Source organism: Aedes albopictus, chromosome 3 (genome assembly GCF_035046485.1).
Source record: "Aedes albopictus strain Foshan chromosome 3, AalbF5, whole genome shotgun sequence".
Lineage (NCBI taxonomy): Eukaryota > Metazoa > Arthropoda > Insecta > Diptera > Culicidae > Aedes > Aedes albopictus.
The window spans coordinates 219,364,161-219,388,625 of record NC_085138.1 but is presented as its reverse complement, the minus strand read 5'-3'; the positions used below and the strand labels follow the sequence as shown (position 1 = coordinate 219,388,625).

Below are 24,465 nucleotides of genomic sequence, written 5' to 3'. Positions count from 1 at the left end.
ATACTGTAAACAGAAACAGCGCCTGTTTGGCCTTCAGCGTCAAGTTTCAAAAGTAGCGATCCATCAAAATCACATGACATGTGTCAAACATTGAAAACACAAAAATTCACTTTGATCTTGTGACCCGTTTTGCGCTGGTTGGTTGATTGGTGTTTCAAGAACCGAGGAAAACTTGCAAAAATGTCGTCCAAGGATCGAATTCCGATTTTCCCATCCCGAGGGTAGGTTTCCGATAGTTGAATACATGGAATGTGGATGAGAGCGAATTGAATAATGTTGTTTATTTTTGTGCAGTGCCCAGATGCAGATGAAGGCTCGTCTGGCTGGAGCTCACAAAGGTCACGGGTTGCTGAAGAAGAAGGCCGATGCCCTCCAGATGAGATTCCGTATGATTCTCAGCAAAATTATCGAGGTATGTATTCGACAGCAGCTAGGTTTCATAGTTTAGGTATGTTACCGTTCCTGGTGTTCCGTCCATTTCAGACCAAGACGCTGATGGGTGAGGTGATGAAGGAGGCTGCCTTTTCGCTGGCCGAGGCCAAGTTCTTGTCCGGAGATTTCAATCAGGTGGTACTGCAGAACGTTACCAAGGCTCAGATCAAAATCCGCACCAAGAAGGACAACGTCGCGGGTGTAACTTTGCCCGTGTTCGAGTCCTACCAGGATGGCAGCGATACCTACGAGCTGACGGGTCTGGCCAAGGGTGGTCAGCAGATGCAGAAGCTGAAGAAGAACTACCAGAGCGCCGTCAAACTACTGGTAGAGCTCGCGTCGCTGCAGACGTCTTTCGTAACTTTGGACGAAGTCATCAAAATTACCAACAGAAGAGTGAATGCAATCGAGCACGGTGAGTCCTATATGTACTGTGGATTCTTTGTTTTACCTACTACAGTTAATCATCAATGTTATTTTGACTCGCTTTGAGAGCCTCTGGTCTGCTAAAAATCTGGCCGCAATCTATGTCCAGTTTCTGGGAAGTTAAAATCCCACTACACAAAATCAAATACATATTTGACCTAAAAGAAAGCAATGCTCAAACATCTTGTTTGACTTGATCGAATTTTCATTAGTGCAAACAGATGTTGGATCCTTAGGGTGTCATTAGACCGTTCGTCGTAATGCCAACTATTTTTCATTGTAGTCCGTTGTATTTGCCTTTTGTTGGGCTTGCTTGGTCAAAACATGTGTCATGTGTAATAGGACCTTTAGTTCATTTCTTGTCAAATATTTGACCCTGTGTAATTGAGGTCTTAGCCGGTCTTAGCGAAATTTAAGCGAATTACTTTGAATGTTTATTCAAATTGCTAAAACTTCATTCAATTCATATCAATTCAAGGTCGAAACGGTCTTAGGATTTTGGGATATTCAATTTATAATCCCAACATGTGTATAGTACACACAGAAAATTTTACGATAAGATTAACCAAAATCAAAAATAATTTGACTTTGTTTTTGCATTCCGGTATTGTTGTTCCTCTACTAGTTTCAAAAACAGTTACATTTGATTTGCGACAGCCTTGCATGACTTGAAAATGATCCCTTTTCCAGCATTTGCAAAGTATAAATCAGGCCAAACATTTCAATAGGTCCTATCTGCATTTGAGAGGCTCTCTTTGTTCACTTTCTCTTTTAATTATTGCAATGTAATGGTACACTTTTCAACTATTTTTGCAGTACAAATCAAAAGACGATTGTTTTGACAGTCGTTCAATGCAAGGGGACAATCAAAATACAAATAAACAGCTGATATATTAACGAAAGAGAGGGAAACCAAAGAGAGCCTCTCTTCTGCAGATTGGACCTTTAGACATGTTTGGCCTGAAATGTTTTGCAAATCATACACTGCGAAAACTGATCTTAAGAAGGTCATAAGTTTGTCTTATGAAATTTCGACATAAGAAAAAGTTTTGATTTCCATAAAAAAAATCTTATGATATCATTTTATAAGACATCTTATGAAATCTTTTTTGCGCAATATAAAACAAAATCGTAGGTATGTCATTTTGATTGTCTCTTATCAATCCTCACCAGTCTGAGTTGTCAATTGTTTCTTAAAACTGCTTTTTAGGTTGACTAGGTACATCCAGTATCGTTTTAGGTGTAAATTTAGGCAGCTTTCCAGAAGAAAATTTATTGTCTTCTTAGCAAATGTTTCGATAATTAATCAAAAAGTATGAAATTTGATCTTCAATATCTAAAATCCTCTCATATTAGGATCAAGCAGACATTTCTTCAAAACCATCCATCGGCCGCAATGACGTCAGGAGGACCAAACCTTGCCAACAAGCCCATGAATTTGCTTTTTACGTTAGTAGCATCGGTACCGTATCTTATGTAATCCACGTTCAGCTGTTTCTAAATGGCTGACGACTTGTAGGGAAACTTTTTGCTGAAGGTAGAATAAATCTGCATGGATCCTACTAAAGGCTAGAAGGACGACTTGTTGGAATCCAGCTGGTTTTTGATGAGTTCTTTGAAACAACAGACATTTTACTACAAATTCGGCAATGGTTTACACAATTTTTCAATATCGGTTTGATTTCCAACCAGTAAACCGACCTTCTAGCACACTGTTTTAACTTTAAACTTGTGTGAAGAAGTTTTAATACAGAGTGTTGCAACTTTGCCGGAACTACTGTGCGATCTTGAATCAACATAGACCGTTCCAGAAATTATAAGCAGTGCCCCCATTTCGGAATGTATGCAAGAATAAACTCTATTTTCACACATATCCTGCTCTAATATATATATATAGGGTAGGTAATCATGAATTGAACCAAATTGCGGCTTTCTGAAGCAGCGGCACTTTTGATCGATTTTTTCATCCACATGGAAATAATTTACTACGGTAAGGTCTCACGTATATGAAAGCCACGGGTATAAGCTTTCCGTAAAGTGGCAAAAAGTTAATATTTGCACCAAATTTCATTGAGAAATTCAATTATTTGTCAATAGTGATTTTAATCTTAATTTGAACCATCGTAATCATAATTTGAACCAATTTTAATCTAGATTTGAACTAGTGGCGGCAGCAGCTCGAGCAATTCCCGCAACAGCCAATTTCATGCTAAACAACTAAAAATCACATGGATCTGCTAATTCTCATAACTCTTTTTCATTAGGCAGTGGAATTTCAGCTCAGAATGTTCGGAATCCTTCAGGAATTCGAAAACTAAATTTGGAATTTTCCATCGCCCAAGAGTAAACAAAGCAACCACTAGCGCAGTCTGCAGGCCAACACTGGAAGCTCGCCCCCATTCACTAGTTCAAAGCTAGATTTCAAATGGTTCAATTCAAGATAAGATTCTCAAAGTAAGAATTGCTTAAATTTGATAATTTTATGACAAATAATGCTGAATATTATTCGGTTGGTCGATTCTACGATAAATAAGCTTTCATTTGACGTGTTCACTTATTGCGTGTGATACAATGCATGAGCTGTACGAGTGCACCGAAAATGTGCTTTATCTGGGGGGAAATGGGTGGAATCTAAGTGATTTTTCAATTGCCTGTTTTCCATGACAAAAACGCATTTTACAATGCTTTTAAAGTCCATGTTATCAGGTTATATTACGGGAAGCTGTTTACCATCTTTTTCGGGACAATATTTGCCTAAAAATACGTCGTTTTAATGAATTTTGAAATGGTTCAAATTAAGATTACAATTTGACTAGTTCAAAGTTTGATTTCTTACCCTACTAGCTGTACCCGGCAAACTTTGTCTTGCCTACTGCGTTTTTTGACGTTTCAAGTCCCTAGCCAAGCGCCCAAGTCCCCGTTCAAAATGTATGAAAACCCGATTTTCAAAAACTCTCAATTTTCCCATGTTTTAGGCCTCATAAACCTTCCTTGGGTGAAAACTAACAGAACAAAACTTAGACGACCCAAATTGGACCACCCGTTCGCAAGTTATGCGCGGTCCCACGTATGCCACTGCATTTATATATATATATATATATATATATATATATATATATATATATATATATATATATATATATATATATATATATATATATATATATATATATATATATATATATATATATATATATATATATATATATATATATATATATATATTAACATCAAATTACGGCGATCAAAAGTTACATTTGACTCTTGGTTTGTTAGTGGCGGAACATTCCTTACAGCATAGGTTCCCAAACTTTCAGGTCGCGCGACCCCCTTTTGCCAGCACACGTATTTTTCGCGACCCCCCATAGCAATTCCCTCATTTGATCTCTGTTACAGTTAAATATTTTACTGTCCCTCGCGACCCCCTAGATAAAGGCCGGCGACCCCCCTGGGGGGTCGCGACCCACAGTTTGGAAAACCATGCCTTACAAGTACCTTTAAACGTTTTGCACAAATTGCACTATTTTTCAAAAACCTTGTTTAACAATTTTTCTTCTATGTAAAAAATTACAGCAGATAAAAATTTAAAAAATATATATTCATGAATGTAAATAATAAATATAATAATATTATACGTATGTATCAGACAATCAATAGTTTTAGTTTCAAATATTGACTTTTGGAATCCATTCAAATTAAAAAAAAATGTTTTCCAAAAACTATTTTTTTACAATAGCCGAAACAAGTCGCACAAATTATACTAGGATATGTTTGAAGCAACAATTCAATTTAAGTATAATTAAAAGTAATGCCTAAGCTTTATTGTGCGTAGAGTGAAATATTTTTATTGTTGTAGGACATGTTTGAAAAATGCAAAATCTATGGAGTTATTCCTTAAAAAATGAAAAAAAAGCTGAATTTTCAAGTTTTCTCAAAATTTTTAAGTGTCCGTAAGCACGGACACAAGATTATTTTCTAAAAAAAACATCAATCAAGTATATTAACCCTCGAGCGATCGCACTGTTGCTCCATTTTGAAAGATGTGGGTCATTTCCTGAAAACGACCCCTAAATATCAGTTTTTTCATTGTAACTTTTTTCAGACATTCTTAAGAATTTTTAAATGTTCTACGAAGTTATTATATATGATAAAATACATGTTTTCTTTAAAGGTGACAAAGTTCTATTTTCAATACTTTTTTATTTCTTTGAAAATTTCAGTTACGAACTAAAATATTTCACAGCTCAATTTTACTGTCAAGGAAGCAAGTGTCCAGCTTGAGTTGAAACAAATTATTGAATATCTCAAAAACTATCAAAGATACTGTTCCCGATCGTCAGAACAAACACCGTTCTTTCAGTTGCAAACTTAGCAGCTACAAAGCTGTAATTTTATTTAATCAAATTCAGTCGAGTTTGGTGGGTTGTCAGTTATCAGTTAACAGTAAATACTTACAATTTCGGTATTTTTCGGTCACTTTTCTGGTGTGTCGGTAACCGGGAATAACGTGGACAGTACAATCTTGACTAACTGGATTTTTTCCTTACTGTGCGGTGCTGACTTTGTCCGAAACTACTGTAATTTTACTGATTTTAACTATCGAAATAATCCACTGAATTCACTTGCTTGCCAAAAACGCTGCCTAATTGTGTACTAGCAAAATCTAAATGAATCTGTCTGTCTTTGTTCTATCAGCTGCTGTCTGATCTGTCAGTCCACTCGGCGAAAGCCGCTCAGTTACGAGGGAACGGACGGTGGTTTCACCATCGTTTCGCGGTCAACAGTGTTGCCGGTAACATTCCCCGCCCCGTGAACCACTTTCGTTTCCGGTGCGACTCCATCCGCCTTCTTATCGTTGCTCGCCACATCCAGGACTGCCAGCTTCACTGCCGGTCTGGCGAAGACTCCTCGAGCTGTCTGTACTACTGCACGTCGAACTTGGCCTGATTTGTCCGGAAAGACCTCCAGAATCCTTCCTCTTTCCCAACTGTTTCGTGTCTGTTCATCTACTATCACGACTAGATCACCAGGCTCCAAAGGTTTCACGTTCTCGAACCACTTCGTCCTCCTTGTTAACATCGGCAAATACTCCAACACCCATCTGCGCCAGAATTCGTCAACGATGTTCCTAGCGACTGACCAGCTGTCTCGAAGACTGACTGACTGATCGACTGTAGGCTGCTTTATGCCGCTCGAACCGTACAGCAAGAAGTGATTCGGAGTGAGCGCTTCTTGATCGGCTACTTCTAAGGGAACGTAGGTCAGTGGACGACTGTTAACGATCCCCTCTGCTTCCAGCATTATGGTTTCGAACACCTCGTCACTCGGATGATGCGGACTGTCGGATATTGATGCCATTGCTACTTTTACAGACTTCACCATCCGCTCCCACGGTCCTCCCATGTGCGGAGCTGCAGGAACGTTGAAGTGCCACTGCGTACGGGCGTTAGTAAACGTAGCCGCACAATCCTCGTTGATGGTTCTAATCCTCTGGATCTCCTCTGACAACTGACGACTGGCTCCCACAAAGTTGGTACCGTTGTCCGAGAATACTTGCAGCGGAGCTCCTCGCCGATTAACGAAACGCCTGAACGCCATTACGCAAGACTTCGTTGACAGACTGTGTGCTAGCTCCAGATGAACTGCTCGAACTGTGAGACACGTGAACAAACAGATCCACCGCTTCACAATACTGCGACCGACTTTCACTTCGAAATGACCCAGGTAGTCAACGCCGACGTACGTTAACGGACGAATGAAGGGAGTCAAACGAACCTTCGGAAGCGGTCCCATGATCGGTGGAACTGGTGCTGCTTTCTTAATCTTGCAGTACTGACAGCTACGACATACGCTCCGCACTACTGTTCGCATCCTCGGAATGTAGAACCGTTGCCTCAATTCGTTGCACACTGTCTCGGTGTTCGCGTGCAGGAACTGCTGGTGGAAGCTGAGCACAACGAGGTATGTGATCCGATGACTTCTCGGTAGCACGACTGGATGCTTCGCATCGCATGAAATCGATGGAGCTTGTTCGATTCTGCCGCCAACCCGTAGAAATCCTTTTTCGTCCAGGAATGGAGACAGCGCACGAACTGAACTGCCTTTTGTCACACTTTGTCCTTCTTCCAACAGCTTAACTTCTTCCGGATACGCCTGTGCTTGCGCCTGTCGCCAAAGTGTTTCTTCAGCTTTCGCAAATTCACTCTGGCTCAGAACTTTAAGCGATCTTGTCCCGCTCGTTGAATGCTTCCATACTGCTACAGCTCGGTGAACATATGCTGTCGCACGTAGCAGTCGGTTCCAGTTGGAAAATCGTTCAATATCTATCACTTCCGCTACTGTTCGGTGTACTGCAACGAGGCGAATTTCTTCAGTTGTCACATCTGCTTCCGCTGTATCTCCTGGCCGTTCCGTAGGCCACTGACTTTCCGGATCTTGTAGAAATGCTGGACCCTGGTACCAACGGCAACTCGGGTCGAATGAAGGCCCCCTATTCCATTTTTTGGCATCGTCCGCTACATTTTCGCGAGAAGGAACGTAGCGCCATTCATCCACACTAGTCAGCGACAGGATTTCACCAACACGGAAAGACACGAACTGATAATACCGACGAGTATCGGAGCGAAGCCAAGCAAGAATTGTTGCTGAATCTGACCACAGGAAACGCCTCTGAATGTTGATGGTTAGGGCCGAGCAGATGTTTTGTAGTAAACGGGAACCCATCATGGCAGCCTGTAATTCCAAACGTGGAATAGAAAGTGCTCGAAGAGGCGCAACTTTAGTTTTTGCTGCGATCAGCGAACACTGACTTTCTCCATCTACTGTGATTCTAAGGTAGGCCACACACGCACAGGCGGACACGCTAGCATCCGTGAACACATGGACCTGAATATCGCTGACTTGCTGTGGGCAGAAATCTTTGAAGAAGCAGCGCGGAACGTTTACTTCTTTGATCTGCTGATACTGCTCCATCCACCTTGTCCAAAGTTCGCGTGGTTGCTCCGCAATAGGCTCATCCCAGTTTGTACCTGTCCGCCAAATCTCCTGCATCAGAATCTTCCCTTGGACGACGAAGTGTGCGATGAATCCCAAGGGATCGTAGAGCTTCATCACAATACGCAGGACTTGGCGCTTCGTTGGTATCGCCCAATCGTCACCTAGAACTTCCTCTAATCCCTGGCTATTGAATGTGAAGGCATCTTCCGACGGAATCCATGTGACGCCCAGAATACGTTCGTATGTTCGGTCTTTGTCTACTGGCAGTGGTTTACTGATCGCTGTACTCGTCTCTCCTAGTCGGTCTAGCACTTCCTGCTCGTTGGACAGTATCTTCCCAAACTGGAAACCGGCTGCTGCATGGATATCCTTAACTTGCTGTACCAACTGTACTGCTTCTTCCACCGAGTTGACGCTGTCGAGGAAGTCATCCACGTAGTGGTTCTTGGTCACTGCTTCCACTGCTCTGGGGTACCGTTCGCTGTAGTCAGAAGCATTCCAGTTCTTCACAAACTGCGCTGTACATGGCGAGCTGGTTGCACCGAACATCGCCACGTTAATCACGTATACTTGTACTTCTTCCTCCGGACTACTTCTCCAAAGAAAGCACTGCGACCATCTGTCTTCATCACGGATGAGGATTCGGAGGGACATTTCCCGAATATCGGAGCACACGGCGACTTTCCCCTGTCTGAATCGCAATAAAACGTTTACTAGCGGTACGAGAAAATCCGGACCCTTCAGCAGCATATCGTTGAAGCAGACTCCATAAGCTCTCGCGGCCGCATCCCAAACCATCCGAATTTTGCCTGGCTTCTTGGGATTGATCACCACTCCCAGCGGCAAATACCAGACTCGTCGAGGATCCAGACTGCTAACTTCTTCCTGTGATGCTTTACTGATGTACTGCTTTTGCTCGAAGCTTTTGATCTGCTCGTTCACTCTCTGTCGAAGTTCCGAATCTCTGGACAGGCGCTTCTCCAACCCCAGGAGTCTGTTCATCGCCATCTTGTAGCTCTCGGGAAAGTGGATATTGTCCTTTCGCCACAGTAAACCAGACTCGATTCTTGATCCTCGGCGAATTGTAGTTGTCTCCAAAATGCTGCGCGCTCGTTGATCTTCGTCGGACTCTAGATGCTTCGTGACCACAGCTTCTTCGATGGCGAAAAACTTCTTCATCGAGTCGTACAGATCACTATTACTCATCTCCTGTTCGACGTGCAGATTTAGCTGTTCCACGGATCCTTCACTTCCAGAATTTCTTCCGTAGACGCACCAGCCGAGACGAGTTTTCGTTGCGACTGGATCGCTTCTGCCGCCTTCGCGAAGCTTCAGACTGGTAAGGAGATGAACGTGCTCGATGCCGATGATCATTCTGGGTTTCGCATTCGCATAACTGCTGACGGGAAGACCTTGTATATGTGGATAGGATGCTGACAGATCGGAATAGTTCAACGTTTGACTGGGAAGTCCTAGCTCACGCACCGTCCGTACGTTGCTCAACTGGAAGGTATTTTGTTTCCCAGCTCAGGAAATCTCCACGTTGACCCTTTTGGAGCTTTTCTCTTGTCTGCTGATCTTCCCTGTCCATCCTAACCAAAGGTTGTCCGGCTCTCCATCAATCCCCAACTGAACTGCAACTGCCTCTTCCAGTAACGTCGACGATGATCCGTCGTCCAGAAACGCGTAGATTTCTACTTGTTTTCCGTCTCCGTAAATCGTGATTGGCAGATAACGGAAGAAAGAAAACGACTTCGTGTGGTGGTAGTTGTGCTGTACCGCTTCTGTTGGCTTCGTTGTCTCAGCGGATTCGCCTCGGCTAAACTGGTTACTATGCAGCAGCATGTGATGACGAAAACGACAGCCATCTACGCCACACTCCTTTTTCGAGTGGCATGGCCATTTCCGATGCGGTACTAAACACAGACGACATAGATTCTTCTGACGCATTGCTTTCCACCTCGCTCCAATATCCAAAGACTTGAAACTGGAACAGTTCAGGATCTGATGATTGTCCTTTCCGCAATACGAGCAGGCTTTTGAAACAGACCTTTCTGTCGACGTGTCCTTTTCCTTCCTAGCTTCATCGGACGATTCGTTGGCGTGAGTGAACAACTTCTCCCTTGGCTTCGGCTTCTCCGCGCGAACTTGTTTATGCTGGTTCTGTGCGCAGTCCACGTCGATAGTGAGCTCCGACGCTAAGTTCACAAGGCCTGCCATGAAACCGTTGAATGTCGCCAGGTTGACATAAGCAACGCCTTGCTTGTAGGTTCCCCACTGCATCTTGAGAGATGTGGGCAACTTATCGACCAACTCCTGAAGCAGCATTGGGTTTGCCAAATGTGCTTGCTAATCGGCCAAGATGATGTGGTCGACCAAGTTCTGAATGGCCAAACCATAAGCCACAATCGAACTCAGGTTCTCCGCTTTGGGGGCTGGCACGTTCCTCACTTTCTTCAGAAGCGAACTGATCAGAATTTCCGCTCGCCCGTAGAGTTTGTGGAGCGTTTCAATCACATACGGAACTGACGCTGGTAACAGCAGGCGACTTCGTACGGCTTCCAATGCAGAACCTCCCAAACTTCGCTGTAGACGGGCCAAATTCTCTGCATCGGTATATCCGCATACCTCCGTAGTGTTCTTGAAGGAACTGTAGAAGATAGGCCACTCCTGGGGATCGCCATTGAACTTGGGCAACTCACGGGGCATTACCTGTCGCGCCGCAAGTTGGGCACTAGTTGGTCCCACTGCAGGACTCGATTGAGTTGCATTCGGCAATCCGGCTCCAGCCGATGATGGTCCAAAGGCATTCATTACTGGAGAGGTCGACGAATAACCTAAGGGTGCATTCCCGTGGAGAACTGCTAAATTATGCGGAACTCCTGGATGTGGAACACTACCGAAACAGCTTTGCGATGAATTCATTCGAACAAAATCTCCGGAAGCTACTGCATTCGTTGGTGCTAGATGCGCCATTAGAGCGGCCGTGTAGTACGGATGACCTCCGTAAACTGTTGACATCAGACCGCTGGAACCAACACAGGATTGCGATGCTGTACATGGAGCTGAGGACACTACTGTATCCCGTGCAGCGAAAGTGACTGTGGGTAACGTCACCGCCACAGAATTGGTGTTTCCGACTCGAATATCCAACAATCTCGGAAGAATTGCGCTGATATCTGACGAAGCTACTGGTCGTTGCGGGACTGAAGAAACGAAACGTTCCGCTGCTGATGCCTGAACAGACGACACCATGGAAACTCCTTGCCCAGATAACAGCTGTTCATAGGATTTCGCCAGCGTTGGAACATTTCCAATGGTTCCCGAAGCAGGACACAGTGGATTCACGTTCGACGGAACAGAAAACTGCGACGAACTATTCGGCAATGAAACTACTGGTAATTCCGACTCTCTAGTCACAACGACCGGCTGAACTGATTCACAAACTGTATGAACCGGCAGGGCAGCTTGATCTCCGGACGACGATGGCTTCGACTGTCCAACTTCATCCACCACAGCTCCCTTCAACCACTTCTCCAACTGGTCACGTTTACTTTTCACGCTTACTCCGGTTCGTCGACTTTTTCCGCTGACTCCACTTCGCTTACTAGATGCATCCTTTTCGTCCGCTATCTGCATCAACAGAGTGTACCGCTGCTTCAAATATTCCTGCTCTTCATCCAGCTGCTTCAACTTCGCTGCTTCTTCCATTTGCAGCTTCTTCAGCCGGGCTTCTTCATCTTCTTCTTTTTGTTTCATCTGCAGTTCCTCTTCCGCCCGCAACTTACTCAGCTTACGTTGCTCTTCTAGATGCTGCAGACTGAGCTGCAATCGTTGAGATGCACGACTACTACTTTTACTCACTGACGATTCATTAAACGACACTCCCGATTTTGATGTTACATCGGTGCCGTCCCAATCGGCTAGACAGTCACCGCACTTCCAGCTCTTATCCGCGATTGACTGATTTACACCCGCGCACTGAAAATGTACCCACGATTCGCACACATCGCAACAGACCCAATTATCATCTCCCAGTATTTGATTGCATTTTTTGCATGGGTTATCAATTCCCCCCGTGTTGGTAACATTCTTGCTCTTTTTCGACATAATTTAAACTAATTGCCCTAGCTCAACTGTCTACCAAACAAGCTTACTAAACTGCCAAACTGCACGGGCCACTACTGTGGTGCGGGATCCGAGATGGTAGCAAAAAGAAAACTGTATACTGACTTGTTTCACTGCAATCAAACCCCCGGCGGCGACGACGACGGCGGCGGCGGTGTGATGTTGATGGTCTTCAATCGTGGGTCGTTCAGGCGGCGGACGTCTTCCCGGTTGTTCTCCTCGGCAGGGACCAGCGATGATAACAAACGATCATCCAACTTCGGACGAAATTCTTTGTAGAATGTTCCCGATCGTCAGAACAAACACCGTTCTTTCAGTTGCAAACTTAGCAGCTACAAAGCTGTAATTTTATTTAATCAAATTCAGTCGAGTTTGGTTGGTTGTCAGTTATCAGTTAACAGTAAATACTTACAATTTCGGTATTTTTCGGTCACTTTTCTGGTGTGTCGGTAACCGGGAATAACGTGGACAGTACAATCTTGACTAACTGGATTTTTTCCTTACTGTGCGGTGCTGACTTTGTCCGAAACTACTGTAATTTTACTGATTTTAACTATCGAAATAATCCACTGAATTCACTTGCTTGCCAAAAACGCTGCCTAATTGTGTACTAGCGAAATCTAAATGAATCTGTCTGTCTTTGTTCTATCAGCTGCTGTCTGATCTGTCAGTCCACTCGGCGAAAGCCGCTCAGTTACGAGGGAACGGACGGTGGTTTCACCATCGTTTCGCGGTCAACAGTGTTGCCGGTAACAGATACAATGTTGCCGTCTTCAGAAGAAACACGTATTCTGTCATACTAAATAACTTTGTAAAACATTTGAAAATTCCCAAAAATGTCTGGAAAAAGTTATAACAAATAAACTAGAAATTGCGCAGATAGAGCAAAAGTTTGTTCGGCAAGTTTTCTCATAATGACATTTTCTGCAACTTTGCTGAAGACATAAACACGCTATCTTCACTTATGAAAAAAGTTGAATTTCTATCTCACTTTCAGGTGGATTAATCACATTAGTGATACAGTCGGAACTCGCTCGTTGAGCCACAACCTCCACCCAACCAACGAATTCGATTCGCTAGTTGGGTGAAGTGACATCAGCACAAGGGGCGTGCGCATTGTTTTTTTTAAATCATGTTTAGTTTGGAAGTGTAAAGTAATTTTTTTTACATTTAGAGCAAAACTGATACGTTTTGCAAGATACATATATGGCCAATGCGAGAAATAATTATTTTCACCCATTTTTAGCCGGTGAAGTGAAAATATAGATGTTTATGAAACCACCCGGACCAAAATGCAAGCACAAAACTCTTTCATTGATCGACAAAATAAAGATTGCCGATGTTTTGCATTTGTTTCGAAGTAATTGTACTTATTGTTTTTTTTTTAAGAAATATGAAATAGAAATTCTTCTCGATTATCAGTAAAGTTTAAGAAACCAAAACTCATTAGCTCGCCCCTCGGAATTACAGATTGGTTGTCATTTTCAGTTTGACATTGAATTATGACATCCAGGTGCTTTTTAGTTGGCTGACAGCTCAACTAACGGAGCCCCAACTAAAAAGTCACCCAACTATTAAGCCCCCAACCAGCGGGTCATGACTGTACTTCCAAAAGAAGGGCTCTGATATACCAAACAACTTCTTCGAAAATCTCTAAAATCAATTTTTCATGCCCAAAACAATTTCGATCACGAAATTGGGCCTTTGAAAACAGTGTGCGATCCTGAGAAAAAAAATGGAAAAAAAATATTTACAGTACACGAATTCAGCACAAATATAAAAAAGTGGTTTGTGCAAAGAGTTAAAAAGTAGATTTTTTGTAATAAACATTATGGATATAAAAACTCGTTTTGATGTATAACCCTGGCCAAGTTTGCAGGGGTTGGCGGTATTAAAGTGAAGGAGTTTCATTTTGATTATTGTAATGTAGTGTTCTTTAGTGAAACATATCACCTTTTAACACTTTAATGCGCCTCCAACGGTTCATCACGAACCGGCGGCCGCAGATGGAGTATGGCTGATCATATGTATCAGACATGCTCGATAAACATGGAGGAACCGCCGGGGCTCATTAGAGCCTATTCCCAAGCAATTGTTCCAAGTCGGTTGGATTTGAGAAGGTTTTGATGATCGTTACAAATCCTAATAAAAGTTTTATAGGATTTCTGACAAGTTTTGGAACCTTTTACAACCAGCTGACTTCACTTTTTCATTGCACTGACCACTGCAAGTGCCTCTAAGTGCAAAACTGGATGCGATTTTTGAGCATCGTTTAGTGAAACCGAAGTAAAACTTATTGGTCATGCATCTTTGTCCCGGAATCCCTATCAAAAAACTTAGAGTACAAAACACTTATACATCTTCCTTGATCACCAAATCTGCTTCAAAACTTGATATGGGAACAGGTAAGTTACTGCCAAAAACCTTCGAGTACTTACTTTTGATATCTTCAACAACCCTGTCCTCCTTCATCAATATATGCCTGCCGCATATAATTCGTGCATGATGGTCTCACACAGGGTTGCCACTATATTTTTGAAATTATCTGGCAAATCGGTAATAAAATAATCTGGCAAAATCTGGCGCTAATTTGATTAGCTGAATGTGCTGACATTACGAACATATTCAGCTTTGATTAAATTTTAATAACTATTTTTTAGTAATTCTTGATACATTAGGTTTGAATACGTTTGAAATAACTTAATAGAAAATAAATTTTAAACAACTAATATTTAAGAATAGTTACAATTATTTTTAAATATTTTTTGGCTTATAAGGTTTGAATTGTATTCAAACAAAAACAACTACATGAAATGACAAAAGATAACTAGACTATCCAAAATTTCTACTTCCATATTTACTTCGAGAAGCAGACGTCTGTTTGACGTTTGCTTATTATTGCCATCTAGTGAGCGCTTGAGCAAAAATATCGTAATTGGGTTGTTTAGTGAATAACATAAAGCCATTTTCTTTAACCTATTCCAAAGAGCTCATTTTTCTGAGTATAAGGTGATTTTATTGCGTTCCAATTCCTTTGGTTAAATAAACAAAACAGTTTTAATTTCCGTGGACAGAATAACAGTTCAATCGATAAAGTGACAGCTCACCCCGAACAAAAAATGTTCCCCATACAAACTTTAAATGCATTTTAAAAATAGTTCCCGGGCACCAAAAATGATGAAATTTTGTAACGAAGATTCCGATTATGCAATAATCTGGATACCCTTAAAGAATCCAATTAGGGCAGTTGATGACCTTTTTAATTGTTATTTGTGTAAAGCGTTTCGTCTGTTTTTCTTTGTGGTAAAACACACAAAATATAATACATATCATTCAAACTTGCTAGAAATCAACAAGATATGTATAAGTTAAAAGAAAATCGTGTTAAGTACTGTTCCTTTGAATTCCACTAAGAATTTGCATCCTTTGACAGATACGTATTTCGACCTCAACTGTAAGGTCGTCTTCAGTGTCTTGCACTTGACTCGACTGAAGACTGTGATAAAAGTTTTGATAACCCAAGAAAGAAAAAATACAAAAATGCTTTAATTATACCCCGTCTAAAGGCGAGGTTGGGTATTAGAGGGTTAATGGGGCACGTTCGGTGTAGTACTAGATTTGTAGTAATGAGCTGAATTTGAGTATGGTGAGAAAGTCAATTCTCTGTTTCTGCAATGAATTGGTACAAAAAGCGTGGGTATTATGATTCCTTGCCTAATTTGATGCTGCTTGAGCAAAACTTTGGATAACTATGTTGTTTATGTTGCAAGAAATGAAGAAAACAACAACACTGTTACCCAAAGTTTTGCTCAAACAGCATCAAATTAGGCAAGGAGTCATAATACCCACGCTTTTTGCATAATTTCACTGCAGAAACGGAGAATTAACCTTCTCACCATACTAAAATTCAGCTCATTACTACAAATCTAGTACTTCACCGATCTGTCCTATTCAACTGTCAAATGTTGAATATAGACCATTTTTAGGTATTATAGTCATAACCGTACCACACGTCTGATAATGAACGATTTCTACCCGTTTCCAGTCATTATTCCTCGCATTGACCGTACTTTGGCTTACATTATTTCCGAGCTGGATGAGCTGGAACGTGAAGAGTTCTACCGTTTGAAGAAGATTCAGGTAATTTATACAAAAATTGAAGTTTACAGCACCATGTGATACAAATCTTTTTAATTTTAGGACAAAAAACGCATTGCAAAGAAAAAGGAGGAAGCCCGCAAGGCAGCCCTCTTGCAGGAAGGAATCGACGTACGAGTTCACGCCAACCTTCTGGACGAGGGTGATGATGACATTTTGTTCTAAGATTTCTGTTTCCCAACGAACAGCGTACAAGTTTGGTGCAAAACAAATACTGCAATCGCTATTTCCAACAGAGCTGATTGTTAATGCTTTCAAAGGAAAATCCATTCCCCTAAGAATAGATCAACAGTAAACGGTTTTGAGTAGGTCAAGAAGCTTAACGGTTTGGAGGGCGTATATGTATCTATCATGTGTATTTTTTGTTTTCTTTTTTCAAACTAGATTAGTAAATTCTAATTTGCCTATTATGCGCAATGGTACACCATATAAAATATAAACGGATTATGAAATAAATGTTATCGATAAACATGTTTGTTCTATTATTTCAAAGAAATTTCTACATAACTTTACATTTATTTGCACAACTACATCTTACATATTTAAATTAACACAATGCTCGCCAAATCATGTCCCACCTGACCCACCCGGGAAATACGATCAGTGGTTACGGTAGAGGCTGGGTATGCTGCGCAATTCAGATCCCATTGTGATTCACTAGCCTCTGCCCAGCAACTCCTATCCCTACCTCCGCGTGGTACCGCAGCCGTACAAAAACCATTGTACCGGAAAATCAGCAACAGAATAATACGAACCGAGACCAACGGCAACGACCCCAGACTTGCGATTGGAAACTCGGTACGTGGAAGTCTCAACTTCATTGGGAGCACCCGCATTCTCGCCGATCTGGATCTACTGAAGGACCGCGGGTTCGACATCGTAGCGCTGCAGGAGGTGTGTTTTTTTTTTGTAGGGTTACTTATCACTGCGACCATTTCTCTGATCTATTGTGATACAACTCAGGAGGTGTGTTGGACAGGATCCATGGTGCGAACGTTTTGAGGTAATCAGACCATCTACCAGACAGAACTGTGCAGCCTAGTGTGCAGCACACGCGAGCTGGGAACAGCTTTCATCGTGATGGGTGATATGGAGAGGCGCGTGATCGGTTGGTGGTCGATCGGCGAAAGAATGTGCATGTTGAGGATCAAGGGCCGATTCTTTAACCGTAGTGTGGCCAGCAAAAAAAAAAACACCCGTAGAAGGCCGGCAGGGTACCCGGGTACCCACGAAATGGAAATGATCATATCTCAGCGATTTTCCACCGATTTTAAAAGTTTTTGCCTCATTCAACTCAGAAACTCATTATCTATCGAGATCGTATTTGGTTAGGGCCCATATAGCCGAGGCGGTAAACGCACGGGTATTCAGCATGACCATGCTGAGGGTGACGGGTTCGATTCCCGGTCGGTCCAGGATCTTTTCGTGAAGGAAATTTCCTTGACTTCCTTGGGCATAGAGTATATTCGTGCCTGCCACACGATATACGCATGCAAAATGGTCATTGGCAGAGGAAGCTCTCAGTTAAAAACTGTGGAAGTGCTCATAGAACACTAAGCTGAGAAGCAGGCTTTGTCCCAGTGAGGACGTTACGCCAAGAAGAGGAGAGAGGAGGATCGTATTTGGTTGGACCGGTCCGATCACCATAGGTACCGGAAAATCCAGATTTCCGGATCCGTGTTTTTATACAATACAATATACGGGATTTTCGGTAGGTTAGTAGCAATTTCGGTACCAAGCATCGTACAATTGCTTTGGCATATTGTATCTGACCGGCTTGGAATCATAAAACGTGTTGACTTTGAAACTGTGATTTCGGAACACGCTTCCCGTGAGGCCATGGTTGACCATAAACACTTTAAGGTATCCTAGCCTTAACAATGTGGGTTTCAATATGGTATAAGGACATGCTCCCAAAAATATGGATTTTCCAAAAACCACGGTGATTATGTCGGTCTAACCAAATATTTTCCCGATAGATGATGAGCTTCTGAATTGAATGAGCTAAAAATTTCCAAAATCGATGAAAAGTTGACGGAGATATGATCATTTCAATTTCGTGGGTACCCGGGTACCCTGCCGGCCTTCCACGTAATAAAAAATGCAGGAGCCTCTCCCCCTGCCCCTCCTCACCTTAAAATTTGGTCAACCCCAGTAATAGCTGTATATTCACGAGTTCTAAGATCTAACAGAGTTCCAACATCCTAGTCTCAATAACCATTAAAATATCGAGATTTGAAATTGAAAAAGGTACCCGGGTACCCTGCCGGCCACATAAGTGTTAACTTCAGTAAAATTGGCTTCTTAGCGGTGTTGAGATAATTCCATATTCAGAATCTGCATGCAAAACTGAGCCGAAATCCAAATTTTCATGAATTTTGAAGCCCGGGAACCTATTTAAAAATCAGTTCGAAGTTTGTATGGGAGCGATTTGTCGAATCACCCCTAGTCGCATTTTGTACTGGGCGGAGCTGTCAAGCAGTTGCCCAGCTGTCAAAAGGTGATTTCGAAAAAAATCTTCGAATGCGATTTTAGGTACCAAAATGAAGTTCTAAAAATCTGAAAAAAAATCATGGTGGTTCAGAAAAAGGTGATCTTTTTATAATATCAAAAAATCAATACATTTTTCTTAATTTAAAAACCCAATTAACGTGCATTGTCCAAACTCCGAAAGCACTGATGATGACAAGGACGCATTTTACGCACAGCTCGAAAGCGAGTACGACCGCTGCCCAAGCCACGACGTCAAGATCATCATAGGAGATTTATCGTTACACCTGGAGATCACCACAGCAGACGGAATCTCAAATCGACCCTGTTCTGATTGCCGGACGGCATTTCTCCCACATTATCGACGTCAGGACCTGTCGTGGTGCCAACATCGACTCCGACCACTACCTAGTGATGATCAAACTGCGCCCAAAACTCTCCGTCATCAACAATGTACGGTACCGGCGACCGCCCCGGTACAACCTAGAGCGACTGAAACAACCGGATGTCGCCTAAGTATACGTGCAGAATCTCGAGGCCGCGTTGCCAGACGAGGGCGCGTTCGATGAGGCCTGCTGTAGTACAGTGAAAGCAGCCATCAACAACGCAGCCGAGAGCACCATCGGGTAAGTGGGACGGAATCGACGGAACGAATGGTTCGACGAAGAGTGCAGAACGGTTTTAGAGGAGAAGAACGCAGCGTGGGCGGTAATGATGCAGCAAGGGACCCAACAGAAAGTGGAACGTTACAAACAGAAGCGGAAACAGCAGACCCGCCTTTTTCGGGAGAAAAAGTGCCGCCTACAAGAAGCGGAGTGCCAAGAAATGGATCTGCTGTGCCGTTCTCAAGAAACACGGAAGTTTTACCAGAAGCTCAACGCATCCCGCAACGGCTTCGTGCCGTGAGCAAAATATGCAGGGATATTTTTTTTTAATTCCTTGTTGGGTATATAAGTCACTGCGACCAGTTTTTAGATCTATTGTGACAAGTGCTCCAGTTTTATTTTGCTATGTCAAGTTTAAGTATAACCATTGGTATTAGCAATAATCAAACCTTGACTGTTAGCGTGATCCCAACACGGTGCTACAGTTCGAATGAAGGGAAGCCGGGATAAGAACGGAGGCCTCTTGACGGACAGACGTGAGGTGATCGAAAGGTGGAAGCAGCACTTCGATCAGCATCTGAATGGCGTGGAGAACGTAGGCACGGGAAATCACGGCAACGGAGGAAACGACGACGCACAGTGCTGCGCCCCATAGACAAAAGTGAAAAAATCGACTTCAAAATTTTGTTCAATCTAGTATGCCATGCTGTTCATACATGCTTGAATTATGTTGCTCGATCATCATAAGCTTGAATATCGTGTTTATTATACCAAAATAACCTAGATTACTAAACAGTGTTTTCTTTGTCTAAAGAAAAATCATATTTTATAAAACAGATTCTTCTTTGGCCTAGCTCAACATTATTAAACGTTTAAGTTTTCAGTGAAAATCAAAATAGAAGGTCTATAACACATCAGTAGAATCTATTTTTTCGTTTAGGATGACAACATGTTTTGATATTTGTGAAAATAAAATGTCATAATGTAAGTACTATTTGGCGTAGAGGAAAAACGACCCCAAAATTCAAATTGATAAAACAAAAAATGACCTCAAAAGACCTCTCTGAATTTTTCACCATGTTTTCTTTATAGTATCCGCTGAATACTAAATTCGACTCCAGCTGCTTTTATTTGCTAATTTATTAGTGATCGGTCTTTTTCCGAGTGATGTATTTATAGTCAAAATCGAAGATATGTTTGACTAAGTGTTTTTTTCTGATCCATTCAAACGAAAAGTGTATCAGTTTATATTATTCCCTCGGTTTCTTATGAAACTGCTGATTTCTAAGTAGAATTTCAGGGTAAACTTCAACGATTTCACCATTTTTTAAGTATGCAACTGGACAAGAAATGGTCAAACGCACGACCTTTAAGAAACAAAATGCTCGGTGAGAATAAAGTTTGGTGAATAAGTCATTATTGCTATTACCTATTGATGATGATCTATATGTTTATACAGTTGCCTAAACTGCATTCTAAAAAAAAACCAGCAAGATTAAGATAAATTGGCGTTTAAGATACTTAAGCGATTATGAATTATACATAGGACATTTATGCAAATTGTAGCTTTTATCAAGTTTGTCAACTTCACCGAAGACCGAAGACACTATTGAGAAAAAATGTATGGTACGTTAGCTATGATTTTTGTCCTGCAGTTCCATACATTCGCAGCACTGTGCGACGCCGATGCAGCGGAGGTCAGAAATGAACCAACTCCCACGCCGAGGGAAGTTGAGGATGCCATTCACCAGCTCAAAACCAACAATAGTGTGGGGCGGGGCAAGATGGGTCACCTAAGGATGGATCACCATAACTTAGTAAATACAAATCGTATTCGTTTGTATTCGTCCGCTACTCTGTAATACACTAGTTAGCTATGCTAAAAGTTGATAAAAAGTTCATTCAATACAGAATATGATGTTAAACAAGCAGTTTTGAAAAGTGATCGATTTTGCGCCGTACAAAAAGTGCGGGGCAAGATGGGCCACCTTTTAAGTAATTCACATTTTCTCAACGAAAAACGTCAAAATATAATATTTGTTCCGCATTCATATATGCTCCATATCCATGCAGAGTAAACAAGAGCTACTACCCAAGTAACCACAAGCATTATATCATTGAACGAATTAGACTGAATATCAACCTTTGCAATGCGAAATGCAGTAATTCCACACTTGTTATGCAATAATCCATTAGATTGGCATTATCAATGTAATGATGCATTACATTTTTCTTTACATTAGGCGATATTAAAAGCTGATATACGATAATTCAATAATTCAACACTGCAAAAACTAAATAAATGCAATGTACAAACTAGCAAAGGTTGCTCTAACAATAGTCCTGTTCAACGACGCAGGTTGAACTTGCTCGAAGTTGCTGCAGCTTGCTCTTACCCATTTGTCATCAAACGCGTAAGAGTGGGATGCAACAACTTCGAGCAAGTTCAACCTACGTCGTTGAACAGGACTAATACAATTATAAATGCTTGACTCTAATGGTAAACAAAACATTTAATGTATTCAAGAGGAGTGAACAACTTTACTCTAGCCAGCGGTCATCAAAACTTCTGGTTCGACTCCCGACCAACTTAATCCCCGTTTGAACCACCGATCGACGACTTGGAATTGGTTGACTGTTATTGAAGAGTGATAGTGACAGTAAATCTACCGAAGTCATAAGAACCACGTGAATATTCCTCGGAAGTGTGAATGCGCTATCGGGTGCGTGACGAAATTGGCTAAAGTGCATTAAAAGCGAAGTTAACGGAATACTTCCGAAATACCGTAATTCCCGCGTATACAGTGTGGCGAAGCGACCTACTACACCATTAGAGTAAACCATCACTCCATTAGGGTAAACTGTTGTGAACCAGGCGTCCAGCATCCGACTGCAATTGGGCCGTCATACAGTTAGGAAGTTCAGGTTAGGCAGCCCCTGGGATGAGACGAAGGTAAGTGTGCATGATTTGTACTAGCCTTGGCAAATCTCAGATTGTAATATTTGGCGTGTGATGTCTTCAAAGAAGTTGTTTTCATATGTTTGCTGCAAAATGTTTCAAAAAAAAAATTGATTATGGTGGTCCTCATCTTAACTCAAATCTGGAATGGAACTTCTAATTTTAAGTCATATGCGATCGAGTACTTCATCAAAGTTGTAGGTAATGCTATTTCGAGTAACTCTTGTCATTCAAATGTTATGGGCAATTTTTACTTAAAAACAATGTGAAGTTATTTAAGCGGCATTTGGAAAGTCAAATATGTATGTATGTGTGTGTGTGTGTGTGTGTGTGTGTGTGTGTGTGTGTGTGTGTGTGTGTGTGTGTGTGTGTGTGTGTGTGTGTGTGTAATCTGAATTTTGTGTAAGGAGTATTTCATCGGCAGCACGAGTGGCAATAGCGTGGCGCTGCAATCGGTTAGTTTCCCATACTAATTGAATTCACCACTTGAAATGTTTCAATTCAACAATATGTGGCAATATGGTGTTTGGCGGCGTTAGTGTTGTCATCGTGTATTGGTTTCTATTCTATTCTATTCTATTCTAGCGCTTGCACAGCCAGTATTGAAAAGCATCCTGGAAATACCAAAAATTCTTCCGGTATTTTCTTGTCAGCATTAATATTTGCAGCATATCAGCGATATGATACAAATATTAAAATGGCCAGGCCCACTGTGCAGTCTAATTGGGTTTGAAGGAAATTCAAAAATATACGGCATTCAGATTGTCCACGTATGAATAACATGATTGACGTAATGTTTTGAATTTGATAAAGGAAGAAACGGGGACAACCGTACCAACCGTTTCATTTTAAGGGAATGCATTGTGTTAATAGAATCGTTGGAAGTGGCGTCGCTAAGAAGGTTAATGCGCACTCCTTTCTTGCTGGTGGGTCTTCTCCTGGGATGGGATACAGGTATTTTGGCCATATATCCTGGCTATAATGCCTAGGCTAGAGCGCCTTTGCTCGCTCTCTGAAACGAGATTGAAAAGAAAAACCTATACACGCACTAAGCGAAAATTTGTACATTTTCAACGTTATAACCACTACATAGAAATCCAAACAACATATAAACATGATACAAAAATGACAACGTGTTCAAAGAAGTGCACTACAATTTGATTTTCAAATACTATCTTAATACCGGAACGAACTCACCAGTTACATAAAAATGGTTCAATCATCCGAAGAACAAACAAGCGACTTCCTTTTCAATAATCTCCGCACAAGTCGCCAATCATCCCAAGCACGGAAGCTGATGTATGGCGAATTGTTATATCATATACAATTTCCACAATATGTTTTTTTCGAAAATCACCACGAATATCACTCTTTCCTCCATGATTAATTCTAGAAATTATTTTACGCGACAACTTCGAAAGCACTTTGAAAACCAAACCCCTTGGGCGATTCATTCTTTCACCAACAAACCAACTTTTACAACACAAATAAATTCCTCCCGGATTTTTTTTTTCGCACTTGATGGTCCTAAAGCCGTTTTCACTGGTTTATCTGTAATTCTGTAGTTCTGTAATCTCAACGAGCCGTTTTCACTAGTTTATCACTTAATTTTTATTTACTAGTGATTTTAGAAAATTTTCACTTTCAGTTGGGACGCCACCATCCAAATCTCACATCGCTCCATGGTGAAGCGCTCCCAATCTATTAGCCAAAATCTTCATTTCACTCAAATAAACTAACACCACTTGCGCTGGTTTTGAAATGGATTGTCAAAACAGGTTAAAACTATTTCTCAATTGACTCTGTTCACCATTTTCACAACATTTTAATTTTGTATTCCATCGACCGAATTTGATTTTTTCCGTGACAGCAAAATTTTAGAGCAGCCGCTCGCGCGCGTCGCTTGCTGCGATCTCCCGTGTTGTCATCGTGTATTGGTTTGCAACTTTACTCAAGTGAAGATACAAATCCTTACACAACCTTCTGAATGAAATTTATTCTAGCCTGGATGTCCGTTCTCTGTGCTTTTATCACAGAGAACAGACATCCAAGTCCGGTTCTGAAACTGTGTAAGGAATTTAACGGCCATTTGAAATCGGCAACACAAGTGGCAATAGTGTGGCGCTGCAATCGGTTAATTTCCCATACTAATTTAATTCACCACTTGAAATGTTTCAATTCACCACTGACTGTGGCAATATGGTGTTTGGCGGCGTTAGTGATGTCATCGTGTATTGGTTTGCAACCTTACTCAAGTGAAGATGCAAATCC

At 41.7% G+C, this 24,465-nt stretch overlaps 1 protein-coding gene across 1 annotated transcript; it reads left to right on the top strand.

The window, feature by feature from the left end:
* Positions 1–61: 61 nt before the first annotated feature.
* On the top strand, positions 62–16,611 carry LOC109406732 (V-type proton ATPase subunit D 1). Its single transcript, XM_019679775.3, has 5 exons — positions 62–221; positions 295–412; positions 484–847; positions 16,028–16,122; positions 16,183–16,611. The coding sequence occupies exons 1-5, from the start codon at positions 181–183 to the stop codon at positions 16,303–16,305; spliced, it is 741 nt and encodes a 246-aa protein (XP_019535320.1). The 5' UTR covers positions 62–180; the 3' UTR covers positions 16,306–16,611.
* Positions 16,612–24,465: the final 7,854 nt, after the last annotated feature.